This window comes from Coffea arabica, chromosome 10c (genome assembly GCF_036785885.1).
Source record: "Coffea arabica cultivar ET-39 chromosome 10c, Coffea Arabica ET-39 HiFi, whole genome shotgun sequence".
In the NCBI taxonomy this organism is placed as follows: Eukaryota; Viridiplantae; Streptophyta; class Magnoliopsida; order Gentianales; family Rubiaceae; genus Coffea; species Coffea arabica.
The window spans coordinates 13,852,800-13,880,315 of record NC_092329.1 but is presented as its reverse complement, the minus strand read 5'-3'; the positions used below and the strand labels follow the sequence as shown (position 1 = coordinate 13,880,315).

The 27,516-nt window shown below is 36.1% G+C and overlaps 1 protein-coding gene and 1 long non-coding RNA gene across 2 annotated transcripts; one reads left to right on the top strand and one right to left on the bottom strand.

Annotated features, from left to right (window-relative positions):
• Positions 1-1,944: 1,944 nt before the first annotated feature.
• LOC140015611 (uncharacterized) lies at positions 1,945-6,829 on the bottom strand. Its single transcript, XR_011822252.1, has 3 exons — positions 6,560-6,829; positions 5,427-5,490; positions 1,945-2,179 (listed from the first exon to the last, which is right to left on the bottom strand). It is a non-coding gene; the product is annotated as an uncharacterized lncRNA (long non-coding RNA).
• Positions 6,830-15,954: 9,125 nt separating this feature from the next.
• Positions 15,955-17,576, top strand: LOC113713278 (protein LATERAL BRANCHING OXIDOREDUCTASE 1-like). Its single transcript, XM_027236964.2, has 3 exons — positions 15,955-16,480; positions 16,747-17,074; positions 17,154-17,576. The coding sequence occupies exons 1-3, from the start codon at positions 16,008-16,010 to the stop codon at positions 17,391-17,393; spliced, it is 1,041 nt and encodes a 346-aa protein (XP_027092765.1). The 5' UTR covers positions 15,955-16,007; the 3' UTR covers positions 17,394-17,576.
• The last annotated feature ends 9,940 nt before the right edge of the window (positions 17,577-27,516 follow it).

Sequence of the window (27,516 nt, the reverse complement as noted above, 5' to 3'; positions counted from 1 at the left end):
AAGCTAAATAAAAGTGAAATCGGAGTCACGATAAGCGAGTAAAATGCGAAATAATTAAATGCCACGCAAAAATAAAGTTAAGTCAAAAGTCAAAGGTCAAAATCAAAGTCAAAGGTCAAAGTCAAAAGTCAAAGTTAAGGTAAAAAGTCAAAAATCAAAGTCATAAGTCAAAAGTCAAAGATCAAAGTCAACAGTCAAAGCATTATACATTCTCATAGCAGTCATTTACAAGATAACAAAACCAAAAGTAGCAAGTACGAGTCTCAGATGTACATCTACGGTCATATAATCACATCCAACAAAAGCCTAGTGTAAGTAATCAAAAGAAAGCTGTATAACCACCAAGTCATCACATCCCCTATCCTTTCTATGTATGGTAGTCAAAATCATCCAAAATAGTAGCCTAGGAGTAAAGGTTTAGTCCGCCGTAGGACTAGTTGACCCACCAGACTGGGCGGGTTCATCTTCGACCTCGCCTTCTATGTAAGAAGCGTCATCGCTCTCATCCCTAAGTAAGTTATTACAAATGTTCAAAATCGATTCAGCTCTAACCCTCACTTTTCTGGCCCTCTTAACCATGCGCTCCTGCGCTTCTTCTAGTTGTGCACAGAGGTTATCTACTCTTTCTTGGCCTTCAACCACATCGTACTCAAGCTCCTTAATCCGATCGGCTTGCGTTTTAACAGTTTCCTTCAGTTGATTCACCTCAACTTCAAGCCTCGAATTGTCCATCGCGAGCACTTTTCGTTCCTTCACTATGACCAACACTACTTCATTAGGGTAAGTATAAGTATGGCGGCATTCGCAATGCCTGTAGCGATTTGATGGGCTCCAATAGACTCTAGCTCCCCCGGGCCTGATTTGATATTTAAACATTGGTAAATCCCCACGAGATGTCTCGCCAGTTGGCCTATTGCTCGAGCCACTCGATCCTTCCATCCTATACAAAGTGTAGATAAAACTTAAGTACTCTTAAGGGCAATAATCAAATCTAATCCTAAAGTCAAAAATTTCTAGTTCGTCCAGGCCAATTCAAACCTAGACTTTGATACCAACTGTGACAGCCCCACCTCTCCCTAGGGCGAACCCTAGGGTGTCAGCGGACTGCCTGCACAGCTCTCGCCAGGGCTCAGTTGATCAAAGTACTAATAACTCAAATGAAGCGGATGAAATATCTTCCATGCAAAGGAGTGTAACCCTAATTAAAACATAATCACTTCACCAACAATCCAAAAGCTTAGTATACATATAGCCAAATGTCAACTTACCACTCCACACATAAACTTACATAACAAAAGTCGAACTTATAGGTTTAAACTTGCAGGAGTCAAAAGTAAGGTCTACTTAAACAAAAGGTTACAATCTCAAATACAAGTCCAAAACAATGTAAAGTTAAGAAAGCTCTTGATCAAATCCATCCCCGATCTGTTAAGGAAAACAAAGGGAGTGGGGTGAGCTAACGCCCAATGAGGTTCCAATTAAAACAAGTAAATACATAGCCAAATAAGGTCACAAAATAATCAAGTAAACACCGTGCAGTAAGATAGTAGTTTAATCACAGTTCAATTCAAGAATATGGGTGGTTTCAAAAGCCAATAACCACTGGAGCTTGATCATAACTCGATCCGTTGACTCTTCATCAATGTTTGTATTCATAGAATGTAAGTCCGTAGAACACCGCTTTCACCAATCTCCATCCACCAATCAACCCCCTACCGGCCCCGCACACCAAAAAAAGTAGTTTGGTAATACTCGAGTATATCGATTTTCAGTGTTCAGTAAACAGTTCTCAAGATTTATCAGTCTTCTCGACCAAGCCTTTGCTGACTCGATATGACGATTCGTGTGACGCCCCGTTTTTCCCAAGGGCGAACCCCAGGGTATCGGCGGGATGCCTGTCTAGCTCGCGCCAGGATTCGAAATTGTAAAATAATAAAAACTAGATAAACCAAAAGCGTACTATTCATAATATATCCAACTCCAAAAGAGTTCTATTTACATCCCAAAAGTATTTATTCAGACCACTATATTATATTATGATAACAACAGCAGAAAGTGGACCCTAAGGAGGGTCCTTATACAAACCACTAAAACAAAAAGAAACATCTTAGTCGTCTAGTTATTACAAACCAAGCCTAACTATTCTAGTGATAGTGCCAAAAGTTCTCCGCGTCGGCCCCTGTTAAGGAAAACAAAGGGAAAGGGGTAAGCTATATATTTAGTAAGTAAACAGGGGTAAAATCATAAATTTCACATTAAGATAATCAATTACGTCACAAAATTGTCAAATCAAAATATATAAATAACAACACAAGTAAAGATACAGGTTGGCTCCAAAGCCACGTCATGTTCCATGTGTGACCTCCTGTCGACACTCCGTCGACTACAAATAAGATCCGTAGAACTCCACTTATACTCCCACCTAATACCTTATCACCCTCACTGGCCAGTCATCTCACAAACTTGCTCGAGCAAACGAAACAAAATTGAACTTGCTTCGCAAGCTCGGTTCACAAACTTGATTCACAACTTGAACTTACAAACTTGGTGACCTCAAGACTGGGTTGGACTAGTTTCGACCAAGCCTTGGCCGGCTCGAATAGTCCGTCTAGGCCTTGAGATCGGACCCCACAAAAGTCACCCCGAACTACAAGCTCAAGGGGTTCAACGCCAAAATAATTCATGTATACACATCTCATAAAGGAGCACATGTGCAAATTAGGGTTTAGGTCGAGTGTGATAAAGCACACCCTCGCCTAAACACCCTTACATTCATCTCAAAACACATAAGCAACGTATACAAACAAATGACTTGAGTACTTACTCAAAAGAAAGTATGGTAACAGAGCGGAAATCACGTCATGTATAATAGCTAGTAGGCCCACTGGCTCCGTCTAACTCACCACCGTTTGAAATTGAAGATTGTACCACATTATTCTACAAAAGGCTACTAGAATGCATAAATCAAGCAAAACGGTAAACGGCAAACGAAAACGGAATCGGCCGGCAAACGGAAACGGCAGATTTGATACCTAGAACTGTTTTGATCAAATTTCAGGCTACGGTTATCGGATCAAAGTGCATGAGGTACTGTTGCGAATCTAAGAAGAATGGCTACAACTTTCATGAAGACACCTCAAGCCAGATCTCAATAGGACTAGGACAAAAATGCACAAAACAGTTCCAGCCATTTCATTTTAGGTTACCAAACAGGCCCTGTTTGAAAGACCATAACTCATGACTCAGAGATTGGAATCAATAAATTCCAAAGGTGTTGGAAAGCTTATTTATAAGGCTATAACTTTTGTGTTTTGACCAAAATCTGAATCAGTACGGAGCATAGGGAAAAACGGGTCCAAAGTTCCTGTCAGAACTGGCCAACTTCAACGGCAGTTCTGACACCCGAATTTGTTTTGGGTATAACTAGAGCTGCAGAACTCGGATTTGGACACATTTTATACCATTTTGAAGTTAAAATAGAGATCTACGAATCTTATGAAGGCCTCAGCACCCAGTTCACACGTTATCGAGGTGAACTGAGCATGGTCAGAAGCGAAATCAAGAAACGCAGCAAAATTCCAAGTTTAGAATAGAAGCGAGTGTTTTGGACATAACTCAGGCTACACAGATCCGTTTGACCTGAAATTTTGCAGGAACAACAAGAACTTAAGAAGCTAAAACTTTTATGTTTTGGCCAAACTCTGAATCAATACATAGCATAAAGAAAAAAGGAGCCAAAGTTCAGGTTCTGGACTGCCCTGTTTTCCAGATTTAACCGTTTTCGCACGTCTCAAACGCATGGTCCGTTTTCTTGGTTCCCATGCAAATTTTCCAACCAATGTTATACCAAATATACACACATAAACCACCTCCTATTTGCCCTACAAGAAAAACCAAAATTCCTTTCCCAATTTAATCCCAAACTTAACAAACACTAACCTTAATCTAGGCACTAATCTTGCTAACTCCAACTAACTTCAACATCTTAACCAACTAAACCCTAGTCATCCAAACCCTAACTCAACCAAAATACCTTCCTATTAAATTAGGGTTTCATTGTCAAATCTGATTTTGCTAAAATCTAACCATACAAGAACAATTAATCCATCACAAATTCCATTTACAAGCCAACAACCAACCAAATCAACTTAATGAACCATGAAGCAAAAACCCTAACCTTTCATAGTCTTGACCGAAATTTAGGCAACCATATCCCAACAAAAGAACCATTAAACTTCAATATAAACACCACATACACCATACAAGTCCATAATCACAACAAAATACATCACTCTCATGGTTTCAAAAATTAATCCCCCAACTTTAACTTCCAAGAGAGATGATTTACCTTCAAATAAGCTTTGTAGTTGATCAAACCTCAACAATCAAGTACCCAAGTTGATCCCTTAAGCTCCAAAAGCAAGATGGAAGGCTAGAAGATGAAGAACTTGAAGGAAATTTTTTTCTCCCTTCTCAAGCTTAGGTTCGGTCACCTCTCTCTCTCTCTCCCTTGGTTTGTTTTGTTTTATTTCTTTAGCTTATCTAGCAAATCCTATGATATATAGATTAGTCAAAGCATTGGAAGATATTTTCTCTAACAACCAATCACATAAAAGCTTCATTTTTTGCTCTTTAGTCCTTACACTCCAACTTTGTATTTGATTAACTCTTGCCCCAAATCATTTAATTCTTTGCAAATTAGTCCATAGGTCATTAACTTAATCTAGTTCAAACTAATTAATCTTACTTAGTTCTCTGCTAATCACCCCATTAACTTAATCATCTATACTTAACCATGTATTAACATACACAAATGCAATCAAACAACAATCTTTTTATCATGGGAAATATTAAGGGTTTAAAATCCGACTTAGGATTCTAATAAATCATATCACTAGAAACTTTTCTAGTTTAGGGTTTTTCTAACTTTTAAACTCACTTAACCTATATAAAATGGATCGAATCCTATACTTACCTGTACTAAATCACACACTAGAATAACTAACTTTAACTACCACTCGAACTTATGATTAATACAAAAACTAGGGTTTCAATCCTAACCCAACTTAGGGTTTTCTAATTAGCCCTAAAACCCAATTTTACCGCACAAATAATTCACCACACCTAGTATCAAACGTAAGGACTAACTGGAGTCTCACAATTCGCCTATGAGGTTGGATACCCAAATAGTAGCAGTAGTTGATGGGATATCACCCAAACAACTCAAACATAGTCATACATAGAGATATCACATCTCATAATAACAGTATATAGAGCTTCAGTAGAAGACAAGGGAGGTCGAGTGCGATTAAGTACACACTGGCCTCCATTATATCAAAACAGTAGTTGGTTCTAATAGTCATAAATCAAGTATTTCAGATATTCAGATATTTCGCATAACTGGTAGTAGGTAGTGGAACACTCACCTGTCAAGCAAAGTAGTAGTCAAACGTCAAGTATCTCGATTACGACCACCTTCGATTCCCAATCCTAGGGCAATGAGTGAAATCATTAACAAATTGGATTCATTTCTCACTCAATCGTAGGCTCATTAAGAGACCAAATGAGTGGTTAAAACCATACAATTTATCATGTAAATTTAGCCCAAAATGCAGTAAAAGTTCATGAGAAAAGAAGTTTAACAAGTGCAAGAAAGTTGGCCAAAAGAAAAGTTTCATTCATGTTAAAAATGTTCTTCGCGGGTAAAACAATCGTGCCCACACAGTCTTGGGAAAACGGTCATATCTCACTGTAGGAAGGTCAGAATTAGGTGCCGTCAGTGGCGTTGGAAACTAGACTCGAAGGGCTTTCCAATGGTACCAATTACACACTCTAGTTCGTCTCCTAGTAGTACTAGTAGCTCGGACAAGTTGGCTGATTTTTCAACCCTGGATCAGCCCTAACCTCAAGCAAAACTACGTGAGTTCTTGGTGCTATCTTCATTTGTTTTGGTTCAAATTCACCGAAATCAGTCATCAAATGTTCATGTATAGGGATTCAAGTCACCTAGGACCTTTGGAGTTCAAAAAGTAACACATAAACATGATTGAGAATAATTATAGCAGCCTAGCCATCAAGGAAAACCAAGCCAGTCCACTATAGACCAAACCACCACTTTACTTGCTCAATTTCAATTCAACTCACCCATGAGTTTAACCAATGTCTAGCCATATTTATTAGGCTTGAATAGGGTACATTTGAACCACAAAAATCAAGGGGAAACCCCTTCTTCCAATACCGGTCAGCCAAGGCAAGGAAATCAGTCCACAAGTTTACATGTTCATCTAACTTTCATTCTCTCATGATTTTCACTTAAACCACATATCTAGTGTTAAATCTAACTCAAAATAGGTTTAAAACATGTAAATACTTCATAAACAACCATGAACAAGGTTCAAACATTTCATCAAACACTTGGTAGGCATACTAACTAACTCAACTACTACTTGTTTAATTCAAGAGATTAACCACAAATCTCAACCAAACAACTTGTAGTTTGCCATTAAAACTTAAAGTACATGATAAAACACCATAAAACTATCATTTAAAGAATATTTACCTCTCTTGTAGGAAGCTTGTACTACCAAATCAATCCACCAAGATGAAAGTTTCAAGCTTGAATCAAGTATTAGGATTGGAGGAAAGTTTCTCAACTAACTCAAGATCTTTCTCTCTTGGTTTTTGCTCTTGATCTACTAGGGTTAGAAAGCAAGGAAAAATGGAGTTTCTCTCTTCCTCTCTAAGCTTCAAGAGGGCCGGCCACAAGGAGAAAAAAAATGGCTAAGGCTAGTTTAAATTATCTTCTAATCTTTGGTCAAACAAAATACTTGGCTAGGGTTTTGCCACATAGCCCACTTCTTGTCCATCACTTCTCTTAATCCTTTGACTAATGATATTTCAACCCTTCCAAATGTACCAATACCTATTTAACACTCTAATCTCTCATATAAAATCCCTACCATAAATATAAGCCACTTGGAAAAATGTAAGTGGTAGAAAAATGTAACTATCTCAAGAAAATTGTTTTAATTGAAGTAAGAGGAAATAAAATGTAATGTATGGAAATTGTTATAACACATAGGGAATACAATGTAAGGGCATATAATAAATGGTCTAGATTTTAGAATAATGCATATAGTTAAGGAGAATTATGGTCTAAGGTGAGGGTTCTCACACTTAGGGCAGAAAACAAGCTCAGCTAAGAAATTTAGCTGATTGACACAGTCTAGTATCTACTTTAACCTAAACAGGTCACGTTTGTTACTAATCACTTTAAATGCAAAAGGAAAAATTTTGACAGATTCATAACCCTCGCTTTAAAGAGATGACGATTAAAAAGAGGAATCCATATTTTCAATCCAATATTGTTGTTAATCAAATCATCAAAAGTGAATAATACCAACAAGAAAATTCCATCAAAGAAATGTAGTGGTTGGAGTTTGGAAATAACCAGCCCATTTATTCCATAGTCCTTCCTTTCACTTCTTTTCCTTTCAAAAGGGAGTTATGACAAAACAAAATGAATGATTTGAGGATGAACTCATTTTTAAAAATAAAATAGATAAAAAAGGTAGGAACACTTCACTTCTGGTAGTTTTAAAAAATAGGCACACATCACAAAGGAAAAAAATTAGTAGTTTTAAAATAGAATAAAAATGATTGTTTGAGTTTTTATTTGTACTAAGTAGGGTGAAGAGATTAATAGGTTTGATTGAATTGGGCAGCAGCAGCTTATAAGTAGACTTATTCTCAGAGATTATTTTCTAACAATAAAAAGAACCATCAGATTTAAAATGAAATTTCTATTGTACTCACAAGATTTAAACAACATCAAACAAGTTTAAAGAAAAACATATGAAGCAAATCCAAAGAGAGCAAGAGAAGAAAATAACATACCTAATCAAACAACCATAGCAAAAATGAACCAATGTCAAAAGCCAGAGAGTAATATTAAAAAGCAAAGGAAAACAGAAAAAAGAACAAAAAAGAAAAAGGAAGAAGCAGAAAGATCAATCCTTCAATGGCTTGATTAACTAATGGCAGTAACGGCTAATCTAAAACTGATGAAATTCATTCATTAATAGAGTAAGGCGCAAATCACAAAAAAAAACCTGTGCAGTTTTAGATAATCTCTTAGCATTCAATGAGCTAAGTAATTTCATGTGGCATCTAATTTTCAATGAGCTTTTCTTAACATGGTTTTAAAACTGAAATGGGACGCCACAGTAGTTTAGCTGACATTGGAGCTTAGGTCACTTGTACCTCATGTGGCAAAGACGTACACAACTGCTACAAAGTTACCACTTTACCCCTAAAGGGGCAGAAGAAATCAGAACAGCAACTTGAAACCGAACTCCTTTATGTATAAGAAGAATGTCAAGAAAACGTGCCCCTAAGTCATTACATCCAATTTTTAGTGTAAAACCATCCTAATAATAATAAGGACAGTTTGACAGAAAAAAAAAAAAATAATATGTAGTCCACGACGAGAGGCTTGAATGTAAAGTGTGATGTTTTCGAAGTTTCTAATTAGCCAGCCATCTGTGAAATGGTAACTAAAAGTCTAACTTACTACAAGTTTCAATGATGGGACCCAAATCTGTCCATGAAGAAAGGGGTGAATGGGAGATGTAAAGTGTGATGTTTTCGAAGTATCTAATTAGCCAGCCATCTATGAAATGGTAACTATAAAAGTCTAAAACTTCTTACCACACGTTTCAAAGATGGGACCCAAATCCGTTCATGTTCAATGTATCGCACTGCAGCTAATAAAGCCATTTAGCAGTCCAAGGAGTTAACCAATCCTACCCTAATTCACTGCCTCTGCTGCTAATTCTTAGACCTTTAGCAGCAAAAGTCCCAAAACAATCCAAGCGATGGGAGAGTCTGCAGTTGACTCAACTTTTGAACAAGCTCTTGTGCACAGGCCTAAACCAACAAGGAGAGAAGATGAAGGCATACCTCTGATTGATCTCTCTGTCCTAAACTCTCCTCACACTGATGCTGACTTAGCACGCCTATTCTCTGAGACGGGCAATGTTTTGAAACTCGGATCGCTAGTTGAATCGGTGGAGTGTTTGGGTTGAGGTTCAATTGATTGGATTGGTTTAATTCTTGTTCAATAAATTTTTTAAAAAATAATTTATATAAATATATATGCACAAAATAAGATATGCATTGGACTAATTTAAAACTTTATATGATGAAAATTTTAATATTTTCAGAGAATTTTGATTTTTACAAATAGGTTTTTTTAAATTATAAGTTGAAACAAATAAATTTCATCTCAATCTTAATTGAATTTATCAAAAAAAAATCTTAAATTCAACCCAAAAATACCACAATATTCTAAAATTATACAAAATTCACGTTTATGGGAATTAGACAATGTAAGTTTAAATTTTAATTCACATTTTTTATATTTAAAGATTGCAACTTAAAAAAAAAAGAAGATTGGAGTTTGGAGGAAGTCAAGAAAATAGAAAATAGAGATATAAACTTGATAAGAGATAAAAAATGAGAAGAAAATGAGTGGATGTGGCATTTAATAATTAGTTTATAGGGTTAAGAAAAACCTATTCTTTTTTTTAATTTTTTTTTCAATTTAATAGACAAAAACAAAAAAATCGCTTGTTCAATGGTTCAATCCGATTTGTATGATTTGAACGGTTCAATTCGATTTTTAAGTCTAATTAACCTAAAAAATGAATCGGATCGGAGCTACGACCAATTTGCAGTCCAACTAGTGGAACCAGCCGATCCGATCCGATCCGATTTTCAAAACATTGTCAAATAGGTGATGCATCCCAGAAATGGCGTTTTTCCTAAACTCTCCTCACGCTGACGCTGACTTAGCACGCCTAGTCTCTGAGATAGGTGCTGCATCCCACAAATGGGTTTTTTTTCCAGGTTATCAATCATGGGGTTCCATTGGAATATCGAGAAAGATCGAATTGGGATCAAGAAAATTCTTTGCTTTACCCAAGGAGGAGAAGTTAAAGGTGCGGAGGAGCGGAGTTGGTCTGTTGGGATGCTTTACTGCTACAAATTATTTGCATGGCAGGGACATGAATCATTTTAAAGAGAGCAATTTAATGTGTGCTTTAACTTATACCAAACAAACATTAATGCTAAAGATTATTTGCATTTTTATACAATATTGGCGTATGATAATTTTGTTAATTTTCTTATTAAGTTTGATTAGAGAAATTATTGTTACTTATATAATTATTTTAGCCCAGAACCAACAGTATTTATTGTCTTTGAGTTAATTAATTCCCTTCCTTTCTATTAATTATTAGTTTGTGATTAATTTTTCTTGCGTAGGATGCCTGTTCTTTGCAAGTTCCAAGCTTTTATTTTTGGGGTTATTGCAGTTGTCATTTTGGTCTAACTAGAACCTTTTGAATCAAGATCCACAATCACTAAGTTTTAGTTACAATTAATGAAGAACTGATTGTCAATGACCTCGGCAGCATGATTCCTCCTGTATTTTCCTCCCATAGCACGCCCTATTCTTTTCAACAGTCATCTTTCCACACCAACAATGACCCGGTGCCACTAACACAAAAGCCTTTTCTCTCAGTAAAGGTACTTATTCCACCCTTGCCACGCTTCTACCACTGTTTACTTAGTTGAACCGTGGGAAGATGAAACTAGCAATGATGTTAAAGCTTATATGGTGAAGCAAATCAACAAGCTACAAGTATATTACCATAAAACATAATATCCACATGTAATTACATCAACAATCATATGAATAAAACACTATATACACGTGTAATTACATCAACGCTCATATGAAATTATTTACCCATAAATAGAGTCATTCACAAGAAAAAAAAAAGTTGAATGGAAGAAAATATGGAGAATGATGATACCTTGATTTACCCAGTAAATGAAAATCAAAGAAACACACCAATATTTCTCTTTGTTCTAGCCTATTAACATAGCAAATCAACTACTTTCCAATCCAAGTATAAAAATCGTATAGAAACATGAAAAAATCGACTTACAAAAAGAAAAAAGATGTTAGTCACACGTATACAAGGAGATGCTGACAGCTAGGGTGGTTGGGAATTGACGCGGCAAAAGGTATGGGGATGAAACGATGGGAAAGGAGGAGAAGGATGAAAAAATAATAATATTGATAAGTTTTTTCCATTCTGATAAAATATTTATCTATTTAAAAAATATTAAACTTAATATTAAGGTTAATCAAGCTTGAACTCTAGATTAGATGCTCAATCAAGTCGAGCTTGACAAATGTAAGTTAAAACTCAACTATACTCAACTCGGATAGTATGTAGTCTTATCTCAAGGGGGCTCTGTAACTCTTATGTATTCATTTCGCATTTCTTATTGGGGTTAAAAAGGAAGGCACTTTCTCTTATTTTGTTATAAAAACTAATAAGGGACCGATTAAGGGGTGAGGAAGGGTGTGGTGCCCCCTCTAAAAGTTTTTGAAAAATTATACAGGAGCCATGCTATTTTTTTACCAAAATTTTATTACTTTGCCCTCCCCCAGTAAATTATAAATTGCTCATCCCCTTTTAATTACACTCACACCAATCTCGTTTAACAGACCAACTATCATAGTAGGAGATTTAACCACTATTATGCGCTGTTACATTTATATTTGTTCAAAGTTTGTGCTCTAGAATAATTACATTAATTGTTGCAGTGTATTAATGGTTAACTGCATTTGCCTCCCTTGTATTTTGACCAAAATATGACCACACTCCCTGAGATTTGAAATGCTACAATCACCCCTTTTGACCTGATAGACCCAAAACAATCATCCCCTCCCACTAAAAATATTAATAAAGGGCACTAACTGTGTAGACCAAATAATAGTCGATGTTCCCAAACAAACCCTAATTCTTACCTTCATCAAAAAAATAAGAATAGCAAGAACCATGGAAAGCTTTCTCTAAACATTATGGAACAAAAATCAAGGGGATCAAATATTCAAAGCGGTGCCTTCCATCGCCATTCCTTCCTCCTCCCTCCTCTCATTTGCCTTCTTCATCTCTTGCGGACCCTCCCTCCTCTTATCCTTATTCTTTTTATTTTTCCCTTCGTTTCTCAACCTTGGTGCGCAGCCCAAGGAATGGACAGGGTGCAAAGGCCATGCAATCCGACCACTCATAAGTAATGAGTACGATTGCAAGATCATAGGCACTTAAATACGTGAATTTGATACGGAAGTTCATATTTTGGTTCAAATGAAGCGATGTTTGATAATTGAGTAGCTGCAATGGAGGCTGGGAAATTGAGGGCTGTTTATTAATTTCTTTATTTGGGGTAAATTAATGGATCTGGGATTATGGCAAGAGAATAATAAGAAGTCATCATTGAAAAGTTGGAGGAATTCGAAAATGTTTGATGAAGGGTACGCTTCTGGTTTTGGGCAGAGAGGTTCCGTGATGCCAGATGATGTCTATTAGGTTGTGAACGGCAGGGATAAGGCTGATGGTAACATTGTTCATTCAAGGACTGGTTGCCGGCAATCTGATGCTTGGCGGGAAGAGGGATTCTTCCTTGGCTTTCAATTTCTATTCAGTTTTTTTTTGTTTAAAAGAATTGCTGCAATTTTAATGGTACTTGAATACCAAATATTAATAGTAGTGCAGAAACATTTCATTATACGTGTCCAAACAAAAGCTAACTGAAGAGAAAGTTATGCCAATGATTCGAAAAGAATGTCAAATGTAAAGCAGCTAGAATAGGTAGGAAACAGAAATACATATTCTTAGGGCAGAAAAACAAGCTCAGCTAAGAAATCTAGTATCTACTTTAACGTAAACAAGCCAGTTTGTTACTAATCACTTTAAATGCAAAAGGAAAATTTTTGACAGATTTGTTACCCTAGCTTTAAAGAGACGAAGAGTAAAAAACGGAATCCATATTTTCAATCCAATATTGTAGTTAATCAAATCATCAAAAGTGAATAATACCATCAAGAAAATTCCTTCAAAGAGAGGAAGTGGTTAGAGTTTGGAAATAACCAGACCATTTATTCCTTAGTCCTTCCTTTCACTTCTTTTACATTCCAAAGGGAGTTATGACAAAACAAAATGAATGATTAGAGGATAAACTCATTTTTTAAAAATAGAATAGCACAAAAAAGTTGGCACACTTCACTTCTGGTGAAGTAATTATAGAGGCATATATCTTTTGTCTGCTTGAGCTACAAGTTGGTTCTTCATAGCAGACATTTGATAGAAATGAATAAAAGACTTCCAAGTTTTACTTTCTCTGCAATGGCAGGGGAATAATATGAAAGATCATAGCATACAATGTGATCAAGAGGAAGTGCTGGCTATGATTAGATCAATTTAGTGCGTATCACATGTTGGGAATCTGTGCACAACAATATTTAATAATAAGAATAAAGTCTAAAAATGTTAATGAACAGACAGAGAGAACAAGAATCTATTGGGATAATTGGAGGTTAAAGTCAAACTAAATAGTATATCTACACTAACAATTGAAAAGGTTCCATACATAAACCATCTAAATTGGTAGAAGAAAAGCATATAAACATAATTGAACTTTCAATACTGCTCCATAAAATAAAAAAGCTGCCCAAGCACAAGTTTTTTTTTCCTCTTAAGCACAAATTAACTTTCTTTAAAGGAAATTTTATATTTCATGGAAACATAATTAAATTGGTCATCCTAAAATCAGATTCACCAAAAAAAAAAAAAAACCTTCAGTTTCTATACGCAAATCCAACTAATTCATCATTGTCCTTTTCTTTTCTTGATAATCCACAATAAACTCAATCATACATAGACTAGTTTCTTTTGGGAGTACGAGACATTCAATGCGCACCCACATAGTAAGCAATTATAGGAGCCCTGACTCAAATGCTTTGTCAGCGGTCACTTCTTTATAACATAACCAAACTTAGATTGGTAGAAATTACTCTAAGCAAATTAAAATTCCTGAAAAAAATATAATCAAAATAGGTTGTGTGCATAATTTTGCCTTGAACATAAAATCAAAAGCCATAGCAAAGATAGTAGATCAAATCCATAGGTGGGTCAATTAGAGAAGACTCATAATCCCTATGCAATTAAAAAAATCACAAAGGAAAAAAATTAGTAGTTTTAAAATAGAACAAAAATGATTGTTTGAGTTTTTATTTGTACTAAGTAGGGTGAAGAGATTAATAGGTTCGATTGAATTGGGCAGCAGCAGCTTACCAGTAGACTTATTCCCAGAGATTATTTTCTAACAATAAAAAGAACCATCAAATTTAAAATGAAATTTCTATTGTACTCACATGATTTAAACAACATCAAATAATTTTAAAGAAAAACATATGAAGCAAATCCAAAGAGAGCAAGAGAAGAAAATAAACATAACTAATCAAACAACCATAGCAAAAATGACCCAATGCCGAAAGCCAAAAAGTAATATTAAAAAGCAAAGGAAAAATAGAAAAAAAAAAAAGAAAAAAGGAAGAAGCAGAAAGATCAATCGTTCAATGGCTTGATTAACTAATGGAGTAACCGCTATTCTAAAACTGATGAAATTCATTCATTAATAGAGGAAGGAGTAAATTACCAAAAAAACCTGAGCAGCTTTAGATAATCTCTTAGCATTCAATGAGCTAAGTAATTTCATGTAGCATCTAGCTAGCCTTCAATGAGCATCTCTTAACACGATTTTAAAACTAAAATGGGACACCATAGTAATTTAGTTGAGCTTAAATCACTTGTACCTTATGCGGCAAACACGTACACAACTGCTACAAAATTACCACTTTACCTCTAAAGGGGCAGAAAAAAATCAGAACAGCGACTTGAAACCGAACTCCTTTATTTATACTCCCTCCGTCCCGTTTTGTTAGTTTTGATTTTTTTTTCAAACAGATTAAGAAAGTGTAATTAATTTGGTTGGAAACATAAATTTAGATTAATAATTTCCTAAAATACCCTTATGCTAATCACGGAGAGTGCCAATTAATATCAATTACAGCTAATGGGTTAGTATTGGAAAAGTTCAATGTATTCAATGTAGTGGACTAGTATTTAATAACAATGTATTAATAACAAGATATTTAATAAGGGTATTTTAGACAATTTGAAAGATTACTACATTTCTTAATGGGAAAGTGGACTACAATTTGGGACAGACGAAAAAGGAAAACAAGACTATCAAAGTGGGACGGACGAAGTATATAAGAAGAATGTCAAGAAAACGTGCACCTAAGTCATTACATCCAATTTTTAGTGTAAAACCACCCTAATCATAATAAGGATAGTTTGACAAAAAAAAACATAATACTCCCTCCGTCCCACTTTAATAGTCTTGTTTTCCTTTTTGGTCTGTCCCAAATTGTAGTCCACTTTCCCATTAAGAAATGTAGTGATCTTTCAAATTGTCTACAATACCCTTATTAAATATCTTGTTATTAATACATTGTTATTAAATACTAACCCACTACATTGAATACATTGAGCTTTTCCAATGCACTCTTCGTGATTAGCATAAGGGTATTTTAGGAAATTATTACTCTAAATTTATGTTTCCAACCAAATTAATTACACTTTCTTAATCTGTGTGAAAAAAAAACCAAGACTAAGAAAATGGGACGGAGGGAGTAATATGTAATCCATGACTAAAGGCTTGAATGTAAAGTGTGATGTTTTCGAAGTTTCTAATTAGCCAGCCATCTGTGAAATGGTAACTAAAAGTCTAAAACTTCTTGCTACAAGTTTCAAAGATAGGACCCAAATCTGTCCATGACGAAAGAATTGGATGTAAAGTGTGATGTTTTCGAAGCGTCTAAGTAGCCAGCCGTCTATGAAATGGTAAAAGCCTAAAACTTCTTACCACAAGTTTCAAAGATGGGACCCAAATGTGTTCATGGTCAATGTATCGCACAACAGCTTATAAAGCCATTGAGCAGTCCAAGGAGTTAACCAATCTTACCCTACTTCACTCTTAGACCTTCAGACTTTAGCAGCAAAAGTTCCAAAACAATCCAAGCGATGGGAGAGTCTGCAGTTGACTCCGCTTTTGTGCAAGCTCTTGAGCACAGGCCTAAACCAACAAGAATTGAAGATGAAGGCATCCCTCTGATTGATCTCTCTGTCCTAAACTCTCCTCACACTGATGCTGACTTAGCACGCCTAGTCTCCGAGATAGGTGATGCATCCCAGAAATGGGGTTTTTTCCAAGTTATCAATCATGGTGTTCCATTGGAATGTCAAGAAAAGATCGAATTGGGATCAAGAAAATTCTTTGCTTTACCCAAGGAGGAGAAGTTAAAGGTGCGGAGGATCGGAGCTGGCGTGTTGGGATACGTAGACGCCGAGAATACAAAAAATAATGTTAGAGATTGGAAAGAAGTGTTTGATTTTGTTTTGAAGAAACCCACACTTGTTGCTGCTTCAGATGAACCTGATGATGAAGAAGTCAGGGAATTGACTAATCAGTGGCCGCAAAATCCTCCAGAGTTTAGGTAAAATTTGGTTTCTTGCATCTGAGCTTTAGAAATTAAATTGTATACGTGCACTTTTTGGCCTTGTGGGAGGAAGGAAAGCATAAAGACGACAGACGCTTGATTTTGAGAGTTACGGACCACTCTCAATCACTAATTTAAAAAAAAAAAAATCTCTCATTATCTTTTTAGCTATTTCCACTCTTGATTTGCAGACACTTTTCCACTCTTTTAGATTTTTGTCACCTAACAACTATGCTTGCAAAACTAATTTGAATTTCTTGCAGGGAAGTTTGTGATGAGTTTGCTCGCGAAGCGGAAAAACTGGCTTTCAAGTTAATGGAGCTCATAGCTCTGAGTTTGGGGTTGCCAAAGAATAGGTTTCATGGCTTCTTTGAGGATCAAACGACCCTTATCAGGGTCAATCACTATCCACCTTGTCCTAGCCCTGATTTGGCTTTGGGGGTTGGTCAGCATCAGGATGCTGTGGCTTTGACCATTCTTGCTCAAGATGATGTTGAAGGACTTGAAGTAAAGAGGAAAACTGACGGAGAGTGGATTCTTGTGAAACCAACTCCTAATGCTTATATCATCAATATTGCTGACATTATCCAGGTACCAATATCAGAAAATATGGAATCAAAGGCTGGTCATACTAATAATTCAGCTGATTATTTTGTCGGATTGTGTGCAGGTGTGGAGCAATGACAAATATGGGAGTGTGGAACACAGGGTGAGTGTGAATTCTGAGAAGGAAAGGTTTTCCATTGCATTCTTCTTCAACCCAGCACATTATACTTGGGTTGAGCCCCTGGAGGAACTGATCAACGAGCAAAATCCTCGCAAGTATAAGGCCTACAACAGCGGAAAGTTTTTCGCAGCACGCGGCAAATTGAAGAAACTTGATGTTTGTCATTTCAAGATTGATAACTAAGAAGCTGCTGTACTGGTGCTTGCTTGCCGTAAAACATGTAATCTGCTTTCAGCTTTTCACCCAGCCCTGGAAGACTACTTCTTCCGTATATGTAAATGAATGAAGAATAAAACAGAAATGCTGAAATGTAGGATCACCAGATCCAACATTATGTCAAATGATAATCGTATTGTATTTCTTGCATTGGCTTACTTTTCCCTTAAATTAAAATGCACTTCATCGTGCTAAGACCTATTATACTGGAGGATATTTTGTAGAGACGTGAATTATTCTAAAGAGAACAACCTATCTTGTGCCTCAAATGATACCAAACAAATATTAATGCTACAAATTATTTGCATTTTTTATGCAATATTGGGGTATGATAATTTTGTTAATTTTCTTGTTAAGTTTAATTAGAGAAATTATTGTTACTTATGTAATTATTTTAGCCCAAAACCAACGGTATGTATTGTCTTTGAGTTAATTGATTCCCTTCCTTTCTATTAAGTATTAGTTTGTGATTAATTTTTCTTGGGTAGGATGCCTGTTCTATGCAAGTTCCAAAACTAGGTGTTAGTTACAATTCATTAAGAACTGATTGTCAATATTCTAGGCAGCAAAATTCATCCTGTAATTTTCCTCCCATAGCACACGCTATTCTTTCCAACAATCATCTTTCCATACCAACAATGATCCCAAATCTCTGTGTAAAGGGACTTTTTCTACCCTTACCACGTTTCTACCACGGTTTACTTAGTTGAACCGTGGGAAGATGAAACTATCAATGGCGTTAAACTTATATGGTGAGGCAAATCGACAAGCTATAAATATATTAGCACAAAACGCAATATACACCTGTAATTACATCAACACTCGTATGAATAAAACACTATATACACCTGTAATTACATCAACACTCATATGAAATTATTTACCCATAAAAGGAGTCATTCACGGATGTACCATATCTGGCAAGTTTCATCGAATTCAGTTAATAGAAAGCTGGTCGTGTATAGAAAGCAATCAACTCAAGCATGTATTACCCAGAATCAAGGAAAAAAATAAAAGGTACCTTTTGTCTTATACAAAAATCTAACTATTAATTCCTATCTATCATACGGATAAACGGACTGACAAGTCAAATGGAAGAAAAATGGAGAATGATGACAGTTTGACCAAAAAAAAACCATCCTAATCATAATAAGGACAGTTTGACCAATATATATATATGCAATCCGAAAGGCTTGAATGTAAAGTATGATGTTTTCGAAATTTCTAATTAGCCAGCCATCTATGACATGGTCAAGACCTTGCAAATGCAGAATAGAAAAACAGAGCCTAAAATTTCTTACTACACGTTTCAAAGGTGGGGGCCCAAATCTGTTCATTTTCAAGGTATCAGTAGGACTACAAGTGAAACCATGACGAAGACGATAAGAACAGAAATGGTGAAACCAAGTATGAGGAGCTTGTTTAAGACCGTCGATAGAATTTGCATACATAGTCAGGATTCTTCTTCATCTTCTCATGAGGAGCTTGCATATTGCTTTTCTATACATGTTAAATAAATCGAAAAACACATATAAGGTAAAACTTCTATGACCATGGGCTAATTAGATGGATCACGAAAGGACGAAGTAGCATGGGTCATAGTTGTACAATACTCATTAGTACAAAATTATACTATCATGGTTAATTTTCTGTATATGGTTTTCTGTTACTGCATGCCAAATTTTAATTCTCACTCTATGTGGTATCGTTAAAGATCTATGCTAGACCATGATAGTATATGGCATGATGTTTTTAGTGATACAGTATAATACATTTAAAGCTCCTTACTTTCTTTGGAACACTAGGGGATGAAAGACCTCACGTTAATACTTTCTGCTTTCTCAATCTTATTGTATTTTGCTTAAAAATTATGTAAAAAATTTTAAATAGAGGCACTAAAAACATGAATGAAGTAAGTATTATATCAGTTGAAGTAGAATTACCCATAAACAAATCCTTTTATACCCTACACAAAAATAAAGTTACTTTTTAAGTGCGTATAGTATTTCTTGTACATATGTTAATCAAGAACATAGAAGGAAATGTCAAAAAAGGCTAACTGAATAACATAATAAGAAAGCATCCAAAGTTGAAGTTATAAAATATTACTTTTTATTATTCAACATCAACATAACAAATGAGAGCAAAAACTTTTTTTTAATATCAAATAGATCATTTCCATCCTTATACTACAGCTCATTACAAGATTAAAAAAGTTCAACACTTAGTTTTGTTCTTAGCTAGTTTTATCTCATCCACATCCATTTTGACAAACCTAACACTTGAAAAGAAAGAGTGATATGGACTCTATATGAGACCAGGACCTAGAAGATTGATCGGTAGCACGTTGGAAAGGCAGAGTTAAGAACAACACAAGAAACTGCTAGAGTATCGAATCAACAGTAGAAAGACGCTACGATTGAGTGCATTTCTCAATCGATAAGTCTCAAGCTAGCTTTTGCAAGCCATGAAAAAGAGGTTTCCCTCGCAGTACTTCGCTGGAAAATTCACCAAACCCTCCTTCCCCAAAATGAAAGAAAAATACAAATATAAATAACCTACCAACTCCCAAGATGGGTTGAACTAGGGGTGGCAAACGCGTCGGGTTCGGGTTGACGGGTCGGGTTGAGGCCTAAGTATAACAAAGAACCTGCTGACCCGAACCCGACCCGCCAACCCGAAACGGGTCAGGGTACCTGACACGAACCCGAAAATTTCGGGTTGGCGGGTTGGCGGGTCGACCCGAAATGACCCGAAACTTAATTTTAATTTATTAATTTATCACTGTAATTTCTAATAAAATCAAATTTTCACAAAATTAATTACTTCATCAAGTAATAAAAATTTAAATAAATAATTTCAAACCAAATTTAAAATAAATTAAACACCATAAAAGTATTTTATCCCAAACTAAATATAAAATAAATTAAAACAGCATAAAAGTAAAAAATAACATAATATATTATTTGTCCAAATATAATAATTTTAACTTCACACAAGTTAAATAAATTCATTTAGGATTAAGTAATTAATGTCTTTGGAAAAAAAGAATGATTTAGTTTAGTTAGATAAAATAATTTTTATGTTTATTAAATTAGTTTTAATTCGTAAACGGGTCACATCGGGTCATATCAGGTCACCACGGGTTGACCCGAAATTGACCTGTTTTCTTTTCGGGTTCATCGGGTTCGACCCGATTCTGACCCGAACTCCCAAAATCTCAACCCAAATCTATTAATTTCGTGTTAGATTCGTATCGTGTTTTCGGGTCGTGTCAGGAATTGCCACCCCTAGGTTGAACCACGACTTGACCCAACTACACTAACTATTAAAGACTAAATTCGGGCCTAATAAGGCCTTAAGCTGGCCGAACTTAACCTACTAACTAACTAACAAAATGACTAACTAATTATGGGCCTAACCATCTAATTCAGATCTAACTCAACACGAGATCTTGGACCAAATGATAAGTATATATTTTATGCATTTTTTACTGTGTTTTATTAGTTACTTTTGGTGTATTTTAGTCACTTTTATAGGTAATTAACAAGGATTTTATTGAAAATATACATTTTTGTGGTTTAATTGATAAAAATTGCATTTCTATGGATTTTAATGGTGAAAACTTCATGTTTTTGTAAGTTTAATGATTCAATCACCAAAGGGAGTAAATTGATAACATATTTGGATGGTTATTGATGATTTGAAATAGTTTAAAGAAGACATGAAGTGCAAAGATGAAATGCAAGCAAGGACAAAAGCAATGCAAGTTTTCCATCTTTGACACCTTGCCGTATTTCAACTATATCTTGCATTACAAGTATGCTAAGAGATAGATCTATATTTGATATGAAGACATCAAAGTCCAGTTCAGTCGTTTTCGTTGTCAAAAAGTCAAAATATAGAAGTACATTTTCATTGTCGAAAGCTGAAATAGAGCTCTGATCAGTCAAGGGTATTTTGGTCATTTATCAGTCTACAGTGCACCAAATTAGAGGATTCTTAAAACATTGGAAAGCTAACTCAAAATTCTACAATTTTTATGTTTTGCACAAGAGGTAGTTTGGCCTCCATCATCAAGAAAATAGCAGTTGAAACGATGCCAAATTCAAAAAAGTGAAAAACCGACCCTTGAATACGTGGCTTGAAGTCGCGTATTCCTCAATTCGGGCTGCAACTTGTGTTTTGTTCATACAAGCTTTTTGACCAATTTTCCTGCAAAAATATCAGTGGAAACAACCCAAGACAGTTACAAAAGAAGCTTTACAACTCAAATCTAGCTTGTTTATGGGCTCAAGAGGAATCTTAACATGATTTAACACTTTGTCTTTTGCATGGAATTCCTCTATAAATAGCAGCCTTTGGAGACATTTTAAGTTTTTAACAACTATGGAAGGCTAGAGAAACTCCACAAAAGTATAGTTTTCACTAGAATTTCCTTAGTTCATTAGTTAGGGTAGTATAATATAGTTAGAGTAATTTATTCTTCTTGTATTTGTAGTTAGATTTGGATGAAAATTTGAAGAGCAGATATAGAGAGTTAGAACTCATTTGACAAGGGTGACTTCTCTCCTATCACTTTTTCTTTTGTATTTAAGTTCATGTTTAACTATAATACAAGTTTGGATTTGTGTTTTTATCATGTTAAGTTAAAGTTTATGTCTAGAGTTATGGACGAACTTTTTATATCTTTTTAGTGATGTTTACTTGGTTATTTGATGATATTATTTTGAGCAAGTTATTTATCACATTTGCTTTTCTAGTCATGATTAACTGGCCATTAATTGTGATAATTTAAGTGTTAAGTTTGTAATGATAATTGGAATTTAACACTAGTTCAAGGAAGTGATAAACCTAGGGAGTTCACTCATGAGAGTAGAGGAGCACCTTTGTGGCTTTAATAACTTGTTTCATGTAATTTCATAGAAAAAAATGAGTTTGTAGCTAATTTCATATCCACTAGAGTAGGTATGACTTAATTACAAATATAGTTAATTCGGCATGAGAGTAGGTTTCACATTCATTAAGAAATTACGCCATAACTAGCCAAAATAATAACATTCACTTAACTAGTAACTTCAGTTGCAAGAGTAGTAAGAAATTCTATGTTTATTCTAGGAGTTTTCTAGTATTATTTTTACTTCATGTTTATAGTGTAGAGTTAATTTCTTGCACTTGTGATAGTATAAATAATAAAGGAGTTCGAAAATCACCTGTAATTGAAAATCTTCCCTATGGGTTCGACACTTGATACCTTATACTCAATTGTGACTCGTATACTTTTGAAAAATCACCTGGGCCAAATTCATAGGTGATTAATATTTATACATTGGAATAATTAAGAGTGAATAATATTTATATGAATATAAGTGCATTAAAGGTTTAGTGCACTAGTGAAATAAACTCGAGAGGAATCGAGCACAAAACGCGCGCGCGAAAGAGAGTTGACTTTTGGGTAAACTTGGGCCACACATTAAAGCTTCTTTTGGAAGCTTCATTTGAACAAACACTCCCTCTCTTTTCTCTCTCATTGGCCAGCCATCAAGAGGAGGAAAACACCAAGGAGCTCTTCCATTTTTCTTCTCCAATTCTTCACAAAATCATCACCCATTTCACCTCAAATTTCACCCACACTTAACTAAACACTTGGTGATCATATTAAGCTACAAAAGGGGGCTACTTTCCACGGTTTTCTTGAGCTAAGGAGGGCCAAAAATTTCTGCATTGTACATCTAGAAGGGTAAGTGACGATCAACCCTTCAAATCTTGCTCTAGGGAAGTAGTAGTGCACATTTAATCCCATGCATGCATGTGGGTAGCTTGTTGATATTGGAAAATTGTTGTGTGGGCTCTATGAACTCCCACTTTGGTTGGATGGGCTGATTTGATGAATGATGATATTATTAATGTTGGTTTAGTACTTTAATTAGTGGAATAATGTTGTATTGTTGGATGAAACTCAAGGAAGGTGCAATGAGTAAAAATGACCATTTTACCCCTGCCATGTTCGTGCATTTTGGTGCGAATTTTTGAGGTTCTAATGACTTGTTTATGATGTATATATGTTATATGGATGGTGTAGAAAGTTTCATTGAAAAATAACATGGATTGGTTGGCCAAATGTATTGATTTCTAAAGGATAGCAAAACTAGAAAATTTTCCAAGATTGCCCAGGCAGTCCTTTTGTTTCGGCAATAACTCTTTGTTCCGATGTCAAAATTGAGTGCCTTTTATGGCACTAGAAACTAGACATTCCCAGCTTTCCATTGGTATAAAATACACATCCCGGTTCCACTTGAGTGAGCCAAACCATTCATTTGAACTTGGCTGCCCTGTTTTATTGTTTCCTTGGAAGGCAGAACAGGAACTACAACTTGATGCTCAAATGTGGGCTAGTTGTGGACAGATTTTGAAAATGATTTCTTCTAAGAAATTGTAGTTTTATGAATGAGTTTTTCAACGCCACCAACCACATTCAATTCCAAGCTTAATTGAACGAGTTGTGACCAAAGTTCAAAACTGACCCAGTGTTGGACATAACTTTCTTTCGGTTAAGTGAATGTCCTGATCTTGTGTGGGACTTGTACTCGAAATTCTTGGTGTTAATCACCCCAAATTGTGTTTTGGATACCTCATAGACATTCTCTATGCAAATGGACCATGTTTGAGGTACTCTATGGGGCAAATGTATTGAAAACGGAAAACGGAACTCACAAGGCAGATTTGCCTTGGAATTTTTGGAATTTTGGTGATTTGGTTAATCAACTTTCCATACTTGTTTATCTATGAAATTTGGTAGACAAATAGCCCTTATATGGTAATATAATTCTACCAAATTTGGTGCTTTTCCGAGGCCGTTTCAATGTACAACTAAACTTCCAAAGTCTATGATTTACACTTGGAAAAACCCTTGTTTAACAACGAAATTTTGGTAACTTTGGGTCACCATATCTTGGTGCTCAAAATTTCAATTCTCGCCCTGCTTCATTTGTTTTAAACTTGGATTACAACTCTAATAGAGTTCCAAATTTCAAAGACTAATTCAAATTGAGTGAATTTTTGCCGAATTCTCAAAGTTTTGATAACCCAAGTTATCAACTTCAAGCCAAAATTTGAATGCCTTCCACTTGGATTCATGAAAAGGTGTCTTCTAGAAACTTTTAGTACTTTGAAAGATGTTTCCAATGGTATCAAATTTTTTTATTTTGGACAATCAGGGGGTGAGTTAGGATTTTTCAAAGAATGTCCCAAAAATCAAAATTCTTGGCCTTTTGAAAAGAAATCCGCGTGGGAAACTGTTCACCAGAATTCGGCCTTAAATCCGGCCAGTTCTTGGCCGGATAGTCTGCCGGATTTGAGTTGGGATTTGAAAAAAAGGGAGTTTGGTCACTGCCTCCAATCCGGCCAATAATCAGGCCAGAACCCGGCCGGATTGTGATGTGGCCACTCCGACTACGACTTCGGTCGTTTGTTTTGAAACCTATTTGCACGTGCTCGTTCCCATTCTTTGATTTTAAGGATAATGATCCATTTCTACTCGAGTCTATAACCCTATTGAGTCTCGATTTTCAAAAAAAAAGAAACCTAGGCTCGATTGTCGAGATATATTCTAATATCGTACTAGTGTACGACCTTCCTTATCATTTGGAATTACTAGTAATAGCCCATTATTAATTGCTCAGGCACACAAGCGGACCTTCAAGAGGATCCCACAGTGAACGCCTAAAGCTTCGAGTGACATTTCTTTCTCATTACTTATATCGGTGAGTGTCAAGTGCATGTTTACTTGAACTCTTGTGAACTTGATACATGTCTACTTGTTACCAATGATTTAAGTTTTGAAAATGGAGTCGGGTATGTACTTTATCGCACTCGTTCTCATTCGAAACTAATAATTCGTGAATGACTTGCTTGACATGTAATGAATGACTTGCTAGATATGACATGGGTACTAGAATGTATCAAATGCTTGCTTAACATGAAATGGTATGCTATGGCTGCATACGTCGCTGGAGTGAATCTCCTCGACATACAAATATACATGGGGGACGCCCAAATTCATAGGCTGACCTTGGACTCGATTCGGCATGGGATTGGTCGGGAATCTTGGCGAGTCATGAGACAAATAAGCTCGACCTAATGAGAGGTCTTGCTTGGCATACTCGTAGAGTATCGCTTTATAAATGTCTTGCGGACTCGGTGTGGTGTACGGTGGATGGAGGGAAGTAAGTGGTGATCTACGGAATGAAAATATCGACCCAGCTGAAGGAGTGTCATCGCGGGAAGGTATACAAACGACATCAGCAAAGCAAGTGAAACTTAGCTCATGAGAGTTACCATATCTTTGAATTGTTTCTGTTTTACATTTCAGTTGAATTGTTAATTACTCGCACTGTATCATTTGACCTGTTATTTGGACTTGCTACTTGAACTATGTGCTTGCATGTGTGTTCTTGGCCTCACGAGCGTTCTGCTTACCCCGTAGATTTGTTTTCCTTAATAGGGATGGAGGATGTGGAACTTGATGGAACCCCTTTTGAAGTACTTTTGTATTAGGTTCCAAATGTGATTGACTAGACTATTTGGCTATTTTGTACTTTGGGGATTGAGATATCTTTTGGGATCAAATGTAGAAATTGGATGATAGTTATATTGTGGAACTTGTGGTGTAAATTTTAATATTACTTATGGAAGTGACTTATCTTTTTTACTTTGCCTTGTTGCGATAGATAATATTGCATTAAGTTTGAACGGGATTTGTCTTGAGTCTTGGCGAGAGTTGGGCAGGCGTCCCGCGGATACCCTTTGATTCGCCTTAGGGAGAAGTGGGAGCGTCACAGTTGGTATCAGTACACTAGGTTAGAGATCTATATGGGAAACATATTAGATACTCTACCATTAAGATCTGGGACCGGATAACTAAGTTATACCTTAAGTGGTATTTGGGGCAAACTAGTGATTAGGTTAGGCATGTATAAGCGACATCCGAGCGAGTTAGTGATTAAATTTCTAACCCGAAAAGTGCAATTATTTTACAGGGATGGAAAATGAAATGAAGCCCCGACAGCTAACGGGATTGGTCATGCTAATGGTCACGTAGAACCTCCTAGGCCTATTTACTACCGATCTTTTGGTGGAGGGGCTCGAGTGCCCTACTCACTCTCTAGTAGCTACCCTCGATGTTCTTGTAGGTTGATTTTTGCCTACCCGAACCACGTTGTACTGGCCTTAGACGAAGAGCGTCGTCAGTTGGTGAATGCCAACTTGGACTTACAGGCAGAGGTGGATGAGTTGAGCCAGATGGTTAGCGCTCAGGGAAAGCGGATTGTGGAGCTTGAGGAGGTTATAGAGGGTGAGGTGACTACTGCTGCAGTCACTCATGAGAAGCTCCAGAGTACTAGGGCTCGACTTACTAGATTAGAAGCGGAGGTCCGTGGTCGGGTTTTCGGGATTCTGGCTGATGCTACTAGGTTGGTAGATGAGGCGATGGATGTAGTCCAGAGCTCTGACCAGGAGGAGAATCTGGAAGAGGATCCTGAGGAGGAGATTCCGCCTGGTAGTCCTACTGTGAATTAGCCCTTTAGTGATTGACCTTTTGGCTTTTGATTAGTACAGTTAGGATTAGCAGGGGTGATGCTAAGTGCTAAGGCCATTGTATTTTGCATGACTGTGTAGCCTACTTTTGAGGCACTTGCTTTTACTTTAGTCTTCTGTGACTAAAAGTATTCTTGTGCCACTTGCGTGCTATATTTTTGTGATTCCCCAATGAATGTAAATTATTGTTAATTTCAGTGTTTTCGTGATTGATTCTTGTTTTAAATATTTTCTCGTGCAATTGATTCATTTCTTGCACTAGGCATGCCTAGGATAATGAAAGAACTAAGAGGTGGTCGAGACCGTGATCGAGACCGTGGGCGAGGGACTAGACAAGCCCAATCTCATGGTGATGATCAGGGATCGGCAACTGGACCGACCTAGGGACAGGAAAATGTAGAGGAAAATCAAGTGGCTGCTGCCATTAATAGAATGACTGATATCCTAGAGCGCTTAACTGATAGACAAGGTCCTGAACCATTTAACCAACCTGGGG